A 13,271-nucleotide genomic window follows, 5' to 3' on the forward strand; every position below is an offset into this window, starting at 1 on the left:
GCTCTGCCTGAGGATACGTCTGGTAGTGTTAATCCAGAAATCAAAATGGGTCCGGTCGCCGTCAAAGAATGGCAGCTCAATTTGGTGGATGGTCAGGCCATTCACAAGTGACTTTACCACTTCTTGGGCAACAGTCACAATCTGTGGCGGTCCCTGCGCTAATACGGGTTGGCCCGGTTGGGCTCCTGGTCTGGCTGCGGTGGCTGTTGAGCCAATACGGGCTGGCCTGGTTGGGCTCCCTGGTTTGGCTGCGGTGGCTGTTGAGCCAATACGGGCTGGCCTGGTTGGGCTCCCTGGTTTGGCTGCGGTGGCTGTTGAGCCAACTGAGCCTGGTGTGGCTGAGGTCCCACTTGAGGATTCATCAGTGGGTCAGGTGGGGGCTGGATCGCGCCGTTGGTCACTCTCCATTCACCTGGTGATGGGATCAGATGGAACCCGTTTGGGCCCAAGTTAAGCTGAATCCCTGGTCCGGGCGGCACCGCTGGGTTATGCGGGCTCCCGGTAGGCTGTGGCGAGTTCTGGCCTTGGTTCGGTGATGAGTGACCAGGTGGCGCCACTGAGTTGAGTGGGCCAGTTGGACCATGCGGCGACGCCGTAGGCGCCCCAACATGTCCTGCCACTGCCTGGCCTTGTGGCGGTGCTCCGATCAGGAACACCGGTCCCACTAGGTTGGGCTGGTTTGAGTCAGTTTTGGCTCTTGTAGGAGCCGGATGTCCGCCCTGGTCCATGGCGGGTGGTACCAATCCCAGTCCATATGTCTGGCTTCCGCGCAATACATCTGGGGCTTGGAAGGAATTCGAGTGACCAACGAGCGGTTGGCCCGGGCCTCGGAAGATTTCTAAGAGATGGACGGGCCGTTGGACCACGTCCTGAAAGATGTCCAAGTTATGGACTGGCCGTTGGCCATGGTCTCGGATAGTGTCCGAGCACGGGACGGGCCGTTGGACCACGTCTCGTAAGGTGTCCATGTTATGGACGGGCCGTTGGCCCTGATCTCGAGTAGTATCCGAGTATTGGACGGGCCGTTGGACCGCGTCTCGTAAAGTGTCCATGCTATGGACTGGCTGTTGGCCCGGGTCCGGTGTGGACGGTCCAGACCACTGATGCTCCAATTGAGAGATCCGCTTCGTCAATCTGTCGACCACCAGCAGAAATTCTAGCTGCTGTTGCTCCAGTTGGGAGTTCCGTCGGTGTACGGCGTCGACTGCCAGCAGAGTTTCGTTGTGGTTCTTCTGCAGCAGGACAGCGAGACCAGCAATCTGCTGATCGATTGGCGCTGGTTGGTCGCGTCGCTCCGCCACCAGAAACCGTTGGTCCTGGTGGCTGCCGTCCTGGTCGCTTTGGTGCATGTTTCTCCAGAGCTGCTCAGTTTGAGCAGGACCACTAGGTCTGGCTGGGCTATAACATCTGGGCCAGTCATGGTTGGACATGGCTCGGGTTTGAGCCAACTCGTCCAACTTTAGTCCGGTCTGGGCCAAGTGGTCCCACTTGGGTCCGGTCTGGACCAAGTGGTCCGGTGCATTGGCTGTACCACTGCACGTTGTGCCGGTTGCAGCGAAAGAGTGCCGCCTGGTCCGATGGGACACAGGTCTGGCATGGTTCCGGGTCTGGCTGGTGGATTCGGCGCCTGACCGATAGGACAGGTGTTCGGCGTCTGCCGATCAGCCACGACCGTTGGTGTGGTGTATTGGATCTGGCTTACCGCGTCCAAGTAAGGTGGGACGTGGACCAGATCCTCGGCTCCGTTCACCATTTGGGTCCGCGTAGCGGCACCAAACGGTTCACCGTATCCGACTCGCGACAGGTATGTCACAGTCGGTCTCCGGATCAGGTCCGCACCGTTATGGCTTGGCCGTTGGATCCGGTCAGTGTTGGACGGTACCACGTGGCTTTGGTCGTGGATGTCCGCGTGGCCATTGTCGTCCGCATCTGGGACAACCGGTGAGATTCGCCGTAGGCGCGTCACCTGGGTTGGCCAAACTGGGCCAAGTGCCGTTGGCTCTGACCCACTGAGACCGGCAAGTTGGACCGTATGTCCGTCGCCTGCGGTTTGATGGGTCCAAATAGGACTGGCGTACAGCTTCTCTGTGCGCTGGTCCGGCTGGCTGCCCATCTCGTTGAGATGCCTTTGGCTAGTGGTTGATATCACCCGGGCCCCAGCCATTTGGACTTCGCCCATTGTACGGGGCTACAGCGAACACCCACCACGTTGTGGGGTGTTTACGGTCAGGTCCAGGAACTTGTTTCTTGGACGCTGGATCGGGTCAGGATCTGGTCAGGATCGATGGTGGGTGCTGGCGTACTGTGCTGGAACTCAGGTAGTATGTTATCCTACCTATGGTCCTATACTACTGTACTAACCAGCGTGACGTCACATAAGATTACTTTGCAATTAACTGCCTACGTCACGAATAGCGTGCCGTGAGCAAAAATGCAAAAACAAGTATGACTCATTACGGGCCTACAATATGGGGGAATTTTCCCACTTATTCTGATTGGTCGATTTTTATACGGAAATGAGCCATTATGACGTCATGCGACTTTTTTCGCGAAAATTTCGGCTGGACAAAATGGCGGCTGTTTTTTCGCCGGAAATTCACCAACAATTAGGAAAAATTTTTACGAGAGTTCTGTTACACTTTTCTAGTGCAGAATTTCTTGAGGATTCCGAAAAAGCAACTTCTATGCAGATCGGATAAAAGGTTCGAAAGTTATTAATTTTTAAACTTAGGTTCTCCGTGAAAACCTCGAATTTTTCAAGAGTTCTACGAAAACCTACGACGCCACAGCAGGTCTTACCGGTCGTTTTTCGATCCAGACAGTGCTGCTCCGTCGTCCACTTCACCCTCTTCTACCGTGAGGGCCGCAGCGCACCCGATAGGGCGTTAAGGTGTAGCCGGACCGTACCGAACGCAGTTTTTGCGCCGGGAGCCAAAGCTGCGGGGGACCTACTTATAGGCGCCGACCCGTATCAACGCAACCCGGTAGGGTGCTTATTTGGACAACTGGATCGTACCCAACGCAGTTTTTGCGCGGGGAGCCAAAGCTGCGGGGGACCTACTTATAGGCGCCGACCCGTATGATTAGTCCGTCGCGCAGCAGGCTTCCAGTGAAGCCTGTATAATGCAGGAAAGATGGTGGTCGCGGAATGGCTGGCCTACTTTTAGGCAATCAGCGTAGTTCGACCGATGATGCCTTCACTGGGAATCAGAGGTTTCACAGGAAGGAAAACCGAACGATACTGCTACCATGTCAGATATGACACAGAAGCAGATGGAAAATGGGGCAAATAGCCTTTATTGTGATAACAATAAAGCAACAACAAAAAAACCAACAGAAAACCCGATAGGGAAAAGCTGTGGAAAAAAGTGGCTGCAAGCGCGCTCGTCAGAATCGTGATAATGATTCAGCGTGCTGCAGGTATGCAACAGCTGATGCCACAAAGCATGGAATCGCCCGTAGGCGCTGGGCTACGCCCCCAAGAGTGCTGCGATGCGCTGATTGGTCAGCGAGACAAAGTAGACGCTGAGTAAGCAGCGTAATATAGCGGCACGAATGGCGTGGCCATGTGCGGGCGGGCGACAGAGCAAAGCCACGAGAGGTGTCTACCGCCTCGAGTGAGCGGTCTCTGACAATTGGTCCAGTCCTAACATAGCACTGCGAAACGTTTAGGAACACCTGACTGTTCTGGCATCGTGAGAAGCACTGGTGGATGCGTCTGCCTGTGTAGGGGCCTGCTACTAACGGCCACGGATCGTGTTGATAACAATCAAAAAAACGATACCATTCACCGATACCATACGATAACGATACAACATGATACGAGATCGTACTACTGATCGTACACGGTCGTACTACCATGATACCATCCAAGGACAGTCAGAACGCTTTTACACGAGATTTTTACTCCGGTAGTGTGTGTTACCCGTTTTATCATTTTATCACTTTCATCGTGCCCAGAATGGATCGTTTTCTTGTAATTACGGCTCTTGTTTGTGTGCTTGCTTGCACTTTACCTGTATATCGTACCTGCGGCACACGGCCTAAATTCACCATCGAGAAAAGTAGGTAAAGTAGGGCGTATATGTACTGACTGTACAGGATATTTCAAAGGAATACAGCATGGGGTTCTATAGCTGCAATCGTTATTTCTTTGCGGAAAGATTGTGGCTCCTAGTTACGCCAATATTACAAAATGTAGAATTTTTTTCTAGATGTGTAGAATTTGTCAAGCAAAAGTTTTACTGAAATGAAGAAGAACTGAAGTTTTACTGGAAATGAAGTTTGAAGATGAAATGAAGTTTTACTGTAAAACTTCATTAGGGAATTTCAGAAAAACGAAATAGTTTTATACTGCATTATTCATTACTGCACTGAACTGCCAAACGAGAGTGTTCGCAGAGGTGATTTAGCAGTTAACAGTTTGGCATTTGTCGGTAAAATTCTTGAATTGCTCTGCTGATAGTATTAGCTGCCAAATGAGGGCGTTCGCAAGGTGATTTAGCATTTGACATTTTGGCATTTTTCGGTAGAACTCTTGTACTGTTCTGCTGACAGTATTAACTGCCAAAGGAGGGTGTTAGCAAGGTAATTTAGCTGTGAAACATTTTGAATTTTTTTGGGTAAAATTCTTAGTGCTGCTGTGCTGACAGTGTGCGGGACCAGTTATATGCGGAATCATAGAGTAATAAATTAGCTACATTTTGCCGTTTTGGTATGCCGATATTAACGCCGGAAATAACTCAAGAAAACGTAATATAATCGTACAAGGCTTACGCCTCTCTTTATGCCTATCGTAATGTCCGCAATGCTCTCTTCTGAAATATTAGCTGCGCTGATGAACAGGGAATATCTCGGGGAAGCCTGCAACTTGCAAGGGATTGAGCCTTAATTCAAATTAGCGTACTCATGCAGTTTACCCATAGTATGGCAAATTTCTTATTCTCCCTTGTTTCTATATCATGCTCCGTTTCCTTCCACTAATGTGGCATACACAGTAATCCCACGTAATGAAGACATCCCTTCGTATGACTGGATTAGGGATCCAAAGTTTTGTCGGTCTGAGATGCCGAGATCCAGTCGTAGAGAATGCTAGCCGATCCGTTCGCCGACCTGTGAACGGACTGCTGTCTGAGGCAGTGCTGCCTGGATTTCACGCTATTGTTTGCCGGCGCGGCGGCGAGTTCGAAGAAAATTCCCGAGTGGCGGCATGGCAGGCTGGCTGTCGGCGGCTTTGACATTTTTTGACACGGTCGACGCCGTCTCAGTCTTCGTTAAACCCATGTGCAATACTGTATAGTAACACTGTTTATTTTATATCTTTTGTCGTTACTTACAGTTACCTGCTTCGTTTATAGATATCGGATGCAGATCATGCAGTTAACACTGTCGTTTTAAGCTATCTGTTATTATCGCCAAATTAAAAGGCGTGCAAATGTGTGTGGGTGCCGCATCAACAAATCAACGGCGCCGTTGCGGTGTCTGAAAAAGCGTCTGATGTTTTTGCGCTAGCAGTAATAGCGTGGGAATGCGTTATGCGCACGATCCCCGAGAAAGACACGTTTTTGTTACGATTTGGCTGTATGCACTGCGGAAAGGTTATTAATTTTTATTGTCTTCTGTTATTACTCTTTAGCTGATCTGATCGTATTGACTGCATTATATTTCATTTTTTACTACAGTAAATTGGATAGGGATACTATCGGCAATAAGATTTATTTGTTTTGAAATAATTTTAGTTATCGAAAGGTTTAAAACAGATGTAATGGGTTTAGGCTATTTGGTCACCACAACGGTGGCAAATACGAGCCTTTTGCGTACAGATTCGAGTTGGGCAGGAATGTTGGGCGGGCATGATCAATGGCCCAACGTACACCACTTACTGTATGCCAGGGTCCAGGAGGCGATTTTGAAAAGCATTTTACGAAATTACCAAAAGCGATACGCACTGAGCAACCCCTGCGGGTAAATGTTTGTTCAGATTCATACAATCTCTGCGTGTCATAGCTTAAAAAATGCGAAAAAAATGTTAAAGTTCGAAAGGTTTTTTAAGTACAAAGTTTTGAATGAAACGATAATTTTACGATCTTAGGGAATTTCGTTCAGCATAGCGGTCGATGGCAAACTAGTGAGTCGGCGAAGTCCGCCGTAAACCGTAAAACGGGGACCGTTTTTAATCAAGAGTACAGAGTTGGACAGAGCGTGTGTCTACCGAATTTCTGTCTGCTCCCTTGATTAAATGCGTTTTACGGCGCCCGGTCGCCTGCCCAGGCGGCCGACTCACTAGTACTACTACTGCCCCATGTTTGCGCCGTTGCGCGCCCCCGGGGCAGCCATTTTTATATGTACTTGATTTATTTACCTTGCTATGATAAAGTTTATTCGGAGTGACTAATCTGCCGCATCATCACCGATGACAATTAATAATTGCAGATGCGTTTTCCATAACGTTAACAAATGGATTATGTATTTATGGTGCTGCGTAAGCGAGCGAGTGTTTTTTTCAAGTGGTGCCGTGTAATCATTTTATTCATGAATATTTATTATCAACTTGAACAAGCCAATGCCATTTACATTCAAACTTTAAAAAGCCAATCAGAACAAGAAAAATATTGCATATCATTTTATTGCATATTAATCATAATTATTTGCTGTACACAGTTAATCAGATCCTGGATGAAGCGAAACAATGTAGCCACAACGGAACCCTCCATCTGAATGGTTACGGGAGCCCTGCGAAGCCTGACGGGTATCCTGCGGCGGAATTGCCACCGTTAACCGAAATTTTTCGAGCTCCGGAAGGCGGAACCGTGGTGATTCCCTGCGACAACCGCGTCAACCAGAACAATACTCAGGTAGCGTAAGTGTACTGCAGTATGATAACATCAGTAATAATGATAAAATTATAACAACGGGACAGCTGGTGTAGGTAAGCGACTTCCTGCTCGTCCGCAAGGATTTGATTGTCAGGCGATGGTAAACAGTTTGCATCATTTTGAGTACGACAACAATTTTATTTTCTAAAACAGCAATAACCCTGTGCAGACATTCGAAACTGTAAAAGCACTATAAAATCATGTGAAAGTGAATAACCACAATGTGCACGAAAGATCATTTTCTGATAGAAATGCGTTTTATACTTCTTTACAAGGAGCTTATTGGTTTGCTAGGGCCTAGGTAAACCCGGGCTCCAGTTTGTAACTTTGACTTCGTTCGCTTAAACGGTTGCGGCATATGCGTACTGCTTATCAGCTAAAGTGTTCTTTCCTAACTAAAAGTAACTGTCGGTACTACTCACAGGTTTCTCACGTCAAGATTCCACCGGCGTTTCTGAAAGACGGATATCACGTTTCTGTCCCAACTGTCGACACAATCGCAGGCCCAGACGCGCCGAGGATGAGTTTCTACACCTGCAACTGCGCAAAAGCATACGATCGCTTTGTGTGGGAGAACAGGACGGTGCGAGAGTACGACCTGGCAACCGGCGCCTTCTCCATCCACCTACCCGCTTTCTCACACGTCCACACCGGTCTGTACGAGTGCCTGCATTCCGACGGCCATCAGCTGGTGGTGACGCAGCGCTACTGGGTCACGCCGCAGCTCTTCCGCAACGAAGTCTTCACGCCGCCCATGAAGAACGTCAGCGTGCGCCTCGGCGACCCGGCGGAGATGGCGTGTGTAGTGCGCTTTTTTGCCCTGCCCGGATTATTAGGCGACCGGTTTTTGTGGCGCAAGGGACAACACTTGCTCTACGCACATTCCGTCAAGGACTTCGCCAGTAGAGCTGCAGATTTCAAAGTGCGCTTTCAGTTCGGCCTGTATGACCAGTGCTCGTGCAACTCGACCATGAAGATTGACCGCGTGGGTCGGGAACACGCCGGACGCTACGAGTGCTGGTTCCGTACCAACGATCGCCTCGACGAATGGATTGTGCAGGAAGCGTATCTGCACTTAGTTTAGTTAATTGGAGGATTTCTAGCGGTTTATAAATTAGAATTTCTTTTTCTTCTGTTATATAAGAATCTAGGAATAGTTTTTTCGGTATTTGAGGTAATGAGTTACATTTGTTGGATTCCACTAGAAAAAGCTCACGCTTTTGTTAGTTTAACTGTGGTGCTGTTGAGTGTTGAATTCATTTTTTGATTTGGCTGGGAGCCTGGAATAGAAGTTACTAGTTATTGCGCGTGTTCAGAGAAAGAATCAATGATGTTTCAGGCTTTCGGTTGCAGCAAGTTTTCAAGATCGCACACATTAGAGTAACAATGTTTTGAAATTTGGCCGTCTCCAGATTGTTTGTACTAGTTTGCAGTTCGAGCAAACTCGTTTTGATGCCGCATAAAGCGTGTGCTCTTCATCATCTTAAAGGCGGGTGCATAAAAATATCCGTTAGGTTTTGTCTGAGTAGGAGCACATAGTTGCACTACCATGGCCCCTTTTCTTTTTGTCTTACTCTTGCCCATACAAAGCACTCTAGAACACGGCGGAAAACAGAAACTCTGCAATGTGCCAGCACCCATCACCGCATAAACGAAAAAAATTCACAGCTGTACCTAATTGGAATGCCAGGTTCCCTCTGTGCACTGACAATTGTACAGTGTTCCCTTTGCACATTGTCGATAAGTACCGCTTCCGCCTTCCCGTATCGAAAATTGCGGGTGAGGTTATAATAAAGTAATTTGAGAATGGCATATCCCGTCCACGAGGGATTTTAATAGCACAAGCCAGTCACATCAGTTCAGCTTCCAAACAAAACATAGTATGTTACAAAAACAAGATTTGCTTTAAATTATCCATTCCGTCCATTGTCCCGAGTACGAAAGCCGCGTTGCCGCGTTGGATTTCGATCGATAGGCGTTGGCGCAGAAATTCGAGTGAGCGAGTTTCGCTTGTTTGCTGCTGAAGCCGCTTCCCGATTTCCACTTTCCGCTTTCCGTCCATGATCATCTGCGGCACGCTGGCAGTGGCACACAAGCATGAAGTCCATGCACGCACGATCGTGTCATCATATCACCCGCTAACGCTTGCCTGCTTGGAGCAGCACTTTTTTGCCGCCGCTTTCGATAATTTTTACTTAGTGTAGATGCAGTTGTATAAATATGACCCTCTATCTTCTATCGTTACTATAGTACGTACTACTACTACTATCGAACAGGTCTGCGATAGTCCATAAAAGAAGCCAAGCCTATCATGAGCAGTAGAAGTACGGAATGTAAAGGAGAAAGTCACTCTGGCTGCTACTGCGCAAATATCGACCTGTGCAGATGAGGGAGGAGCGCGCCACGGTTGTGCAAATATAAATTAGTAAAAATAAAGTAAGTTATTGTTCACAGTACAGTAATTACATATTTTCCTAACTTTTTTTTTTAAATTGTTAGTGCGCGACTGACGTCGTGAAAAAAGGTCCCGTTTTCTTGAACATAAAGCTTCCGCTTTTTCGCTTCGGTCGACAAATAAGGGTGGTACACATGTATAAAAAATAGGTATACTGAAATTAATAATACTGGTTTTTTCTGTCTGAATTTCCTGCTGGAGAAATGTACATTCAAATTTAACTGCCGTATATTTAAAGCTGTTGTTAATACTTAATATTTATAAAATTTAGGTCCTATATAGAAAAGAAAACAGGTGACTGATTTGTTGAAAAAGGAGGGAAAATAGGTGACTGATCTGTTGAAAAACGAGGGAAAATTATTCCTCTTTTAGGCTGATCGCCCGGTGCCAAATACGCCGAGAGGTTTGGCGTGTACCGGATAATAGGCCGTGGGCTGAGCGGAAGTCGGCGGGAGTAATAACAACGCTATTTAATAAGATCGATCGATCGCTGTTAACTCTTCGCACGAGGGTTAAAACCGGCAGCTTTATGATGGCCACTATAATGAATATCTATATATACAGTAGCCGTCGTAAGAATGCCAACTACATAGTGTACGTGAAACGTGCTACGTAAAATGAACATCAATGAACTACGTAAAATGACAAAATTAATTACATAGTATTATAACACAAAGAAGTGCGTCAATTCGTTTGGAGCCAACGGCATCATAGGCTTCATAGCACTCTAGATAATATCATAATAGTACAATACATACAAGAAACAGCTGCGGCTTCGCCTCCGCGTTTCTTATGATCCACGGCCCGAATCAATGAATAGCTCGGTTACTCATTCACGTAGCGTTTTGAGCGCTGGATAGTGGTGGTAGCTAGTTAGCGATTTTGCTCACTGGACAGTGGACAGTAGTGGTAGCTCGCCCACTTACTCACCTTTAAATAATATAAATGCGGCTCTTTGCTTTTAGCAATTGCTTAGAAGGGTGGTCCTGCCAAAATCGAACAGCTCGATGTCCGTATGGTCAATACCTACCATATGTATATTACAAATTTGCCAACAATGAAATCGATAAATTAACTTGTGATTACTTAATTTTGTGGTTGGTGTTGTACGAAAATAAGTTTAACTTATTCCGTTTAATTTGCGTATTTAATAATTTTTGTTGTATAATGTATCCAGGCAAAATTGTTCTAAGTTCCAAGGTCACCTCGAAATTTGGTTGGATCGTTTGCGGCATCGTGCCGGCACGATTCTAATCGGACGTATTCAAAAACAAAAGTCATGTGACGCAGTTCTGGACCACGGCCGATCTAACTGAGGCATCAGATTTTTTCAAAAGTTTTTGGTTAGAGAAATCTCCAGACTGTGGGGAGGCCGCGCGTAATATTTCTTCTTCCTAATATTACCATTTCCGTTCGTTATATTTGACAATCATTTATAGCAGTTCATTTATAACAATTAATAATTTGTACCATGGCATACTCAAATACTTATCTTTATCTATAGATTTATAAATCGCTACGCCTTTATTCCAAGAAAATTAACTTGTAATTCGAGATTCATGTTTTCGAAAAATTAAAAATTTAAAAAATAAGATTACGGCTCGTAGGTTCGCCATAAGTGGTTTTGAAAAAATTGCGAAACGTCAGAGATTTACAAAAAAAAGTTGAAATTTAGTACTGTGACATTGTAGAATGTTTGAAAGTTCTGGAAGGTCAACAATAGCAGCAAATTTCTATTTTATATGCGTTATGAATTCAGAGTCCTTAGCAACACGAAGATTATAATAACCGATGATTATTATTAATAATCACCGTATTGATGTCTATAACTTTTAAGAACATCACAGTGATCACACCCATATGTAGGATCTTCAAATATTTCTAAACATTTCGGAATATTATATTTGCAAAAGCGCTTTTCGAAAAAATTTATTGATACCTCAAAAATTTGGAATTCTTCGTTTAAAAATCTCTAAAAATTTTAAAATGTTTCCAGAGCTGGCCCCGCGCAGCGGGGCCAGCTCTGGAAACCTCCATATTTCAATATTTCTACGTGTGAAAACAGTTTCGAATAAAAATCGATAAAGAACTTTAAATACAGTAATTACAACAGTCAAATAGTATTACACGAAATAATTCAACAAAATAAGCAACATATTTCCAGATTCCAAATTTTTAAATCAAAATTCCATACCTAAAACTCAACTGGGAGCGCGCTAGCGCGACCAACACTTGTCTTTATCTTATATTATTCATACAAGCTTACCGACCAAAGCGTATTTATTCGCCGTTTTTAACTCCTCGATAACTCGTGGTCAGTTTAAGTCTAGCTTGGTCTTAAAAAATTCCATATTTTCCATAGGTGTGCCAATAGATTTTTTTTTATTTTTTAATAACCAGTGGTCAGAAGATGGTTTCACCAGGTCTTAAGTATAGGAAACGTAAAGAGCACTCGAAGTATTCACTGCACATCAATAAAAAGTGATTTAAAACATAATGACTGTAACCACGGAGACTATAGCGGATACATAAATACTTGCTCTTTAGGTAAAACATGTATATTACAAGATGAGCATGGATGAATATTGGCTTACGACTATTTAAAATTACGTCGTATCTTCATGTGTTGGATTGTGTTGCAAAGTCAGAATGGCAAAGCCAGACAGCTACTTATTCAGGATGGTTGCCGGCGGTGAGAATCGTGGAGTATTGACCTTCTGCCCTAAAGTGTTTTGGTTCGTGGCTCGGCTGTTAAGTTTCTGCTTATTCTGCTGAATTCTGCTGAATCTGAGAAGCTATTGTAGTGGTTTATCAGTGGGCGAAAAAATTTGTTAAGTGTTTACTCAGCCAGGGGAGCACAAGAAACGCAGAGGCGAAGCCGAAAATTTTTCTTGTTCAAATTTGTCATGCCCGTGGCAACAGAGCTGCCCATCTTAGCCCTATGGCATCCATGGTAACAAGCTTTTAAGAGACCAGTGGGCCTACCGCGATTCGCGATGGCGAAAGGTCAAGAGTCTAAGAACACTCCCCACACTGGGGGGATTCTTGTGCAATTCGAAGCAGAAAAATCGACTGAGTAGAAGCGGAGATCACGCGTTACAATCAGGAGAGGCCGAAGGTCTGCAAGAGATGTTTAGTATTCATATAACCAGTTTACGGGATCTACATCCGTACGTATTATCGCGGCGTACTTTAACCTCGGCAGTTTTTATTTAACAAAATATACTAACCTTCTGTATTCAAAAAGTTTCATGAAAAAGAAAACCTAAGAAACCTAAGAAAAATCTAAGAAACCTAAGAAAAACCTAAGAACCTAAGAAACATAAGAACCTAAGAAATCTAAGAAATTTAATTAAGAAATCTAAGAAACCTAAGAAAACCTAAGAAACCTAAGACATCAAGGAAATCTAAGTTTTCCGAAGAAATCTATGAAAGCTTAGTAAACAGAACCTTAAGAGGATTAGGTAATTTGAAATGCCAGGTTCTTTATTATGTTTTTTTTTTGTCGCGCTTTTACAATTTTTCATAAATTGTTAGCGAAGCGAGGCCGAAAGACGCGGTGTATCTTTGTCGTTCTACGTTAGCCCATGTATGTCTATGGAGACCTATAGCAACAAGCCGCTTTTTGGGGGTTGCCTTGCCCTCTTGAGGCGCAAAATATTCGCAGCGTCCCTATGTCACTCGCGACGTTGCGACGATTCCGGCGCACTTTACCGCTTCAAAATCGGACCATCCGTTCGCCCGATCATCGCGAACATGTGCTTAGCATGTATAAGAGGTTACGGATGTACAGATATATAACACGCTGAGCACGGATGAATATTGGCTTACGACTGGGCAAATAAATTAGTTTAAAATTCATACGCTGCAGCGTATTCGAGAAAGCAGTAACAGTTATCATTTTGTTTGAAACAGTTGGTTTTAGTATAAGACAACAGATT

General features: G+C 45.2%; 1 protein-coding gene across 1 annotated transcript; it reads left to right on the forward strand.

The window, feature by feature from the left end:
- Window positions 1-3,899: 3,899 nt before the first annotated feature.
- Window positions 3,900-8,224, forward strand: LOC129595456 (uncharacterized). The gene is made up of 3 exons (XM_055492473.1): window positions 3,900-4,064; window positions 6,661-6,854; window positions 7,300-8,224. The coding sequence occupies exons 1-3, from the start codon at window positions 3,962-3,964 to the stop codon at window positions 7,957-7,959; spliced, it is 957 nt and encodes a 318-aa protein (XP_055348448.1). The 5' UTR covers window positions 3,900-3,961; the 3' UTR covers window positions 7,960-8,224.
- Window positions 8,225-13,271: the final 5,047 nt, after the last annotated feature.

The sequence above is a fragment of the Paramacrobiotus metropolitanus genome, unplaced genomic scaffold (genome assembly GCF_019649055.1).
Source record: "Paramacrobiotus metropolitanus isolate TYO unplaced genomic scaffold, Prichtersi_v1.0 Parri_scaffold0000078, whole genome shotgun sequence".
Taxonomy (NCBI): Eukaryota; Metazoa; Tardigrada; class Eutardigrada; order Parachela; family Macrobiotidae; genus Paramacrobiotus; species Paramacrobiotus metropolitanus.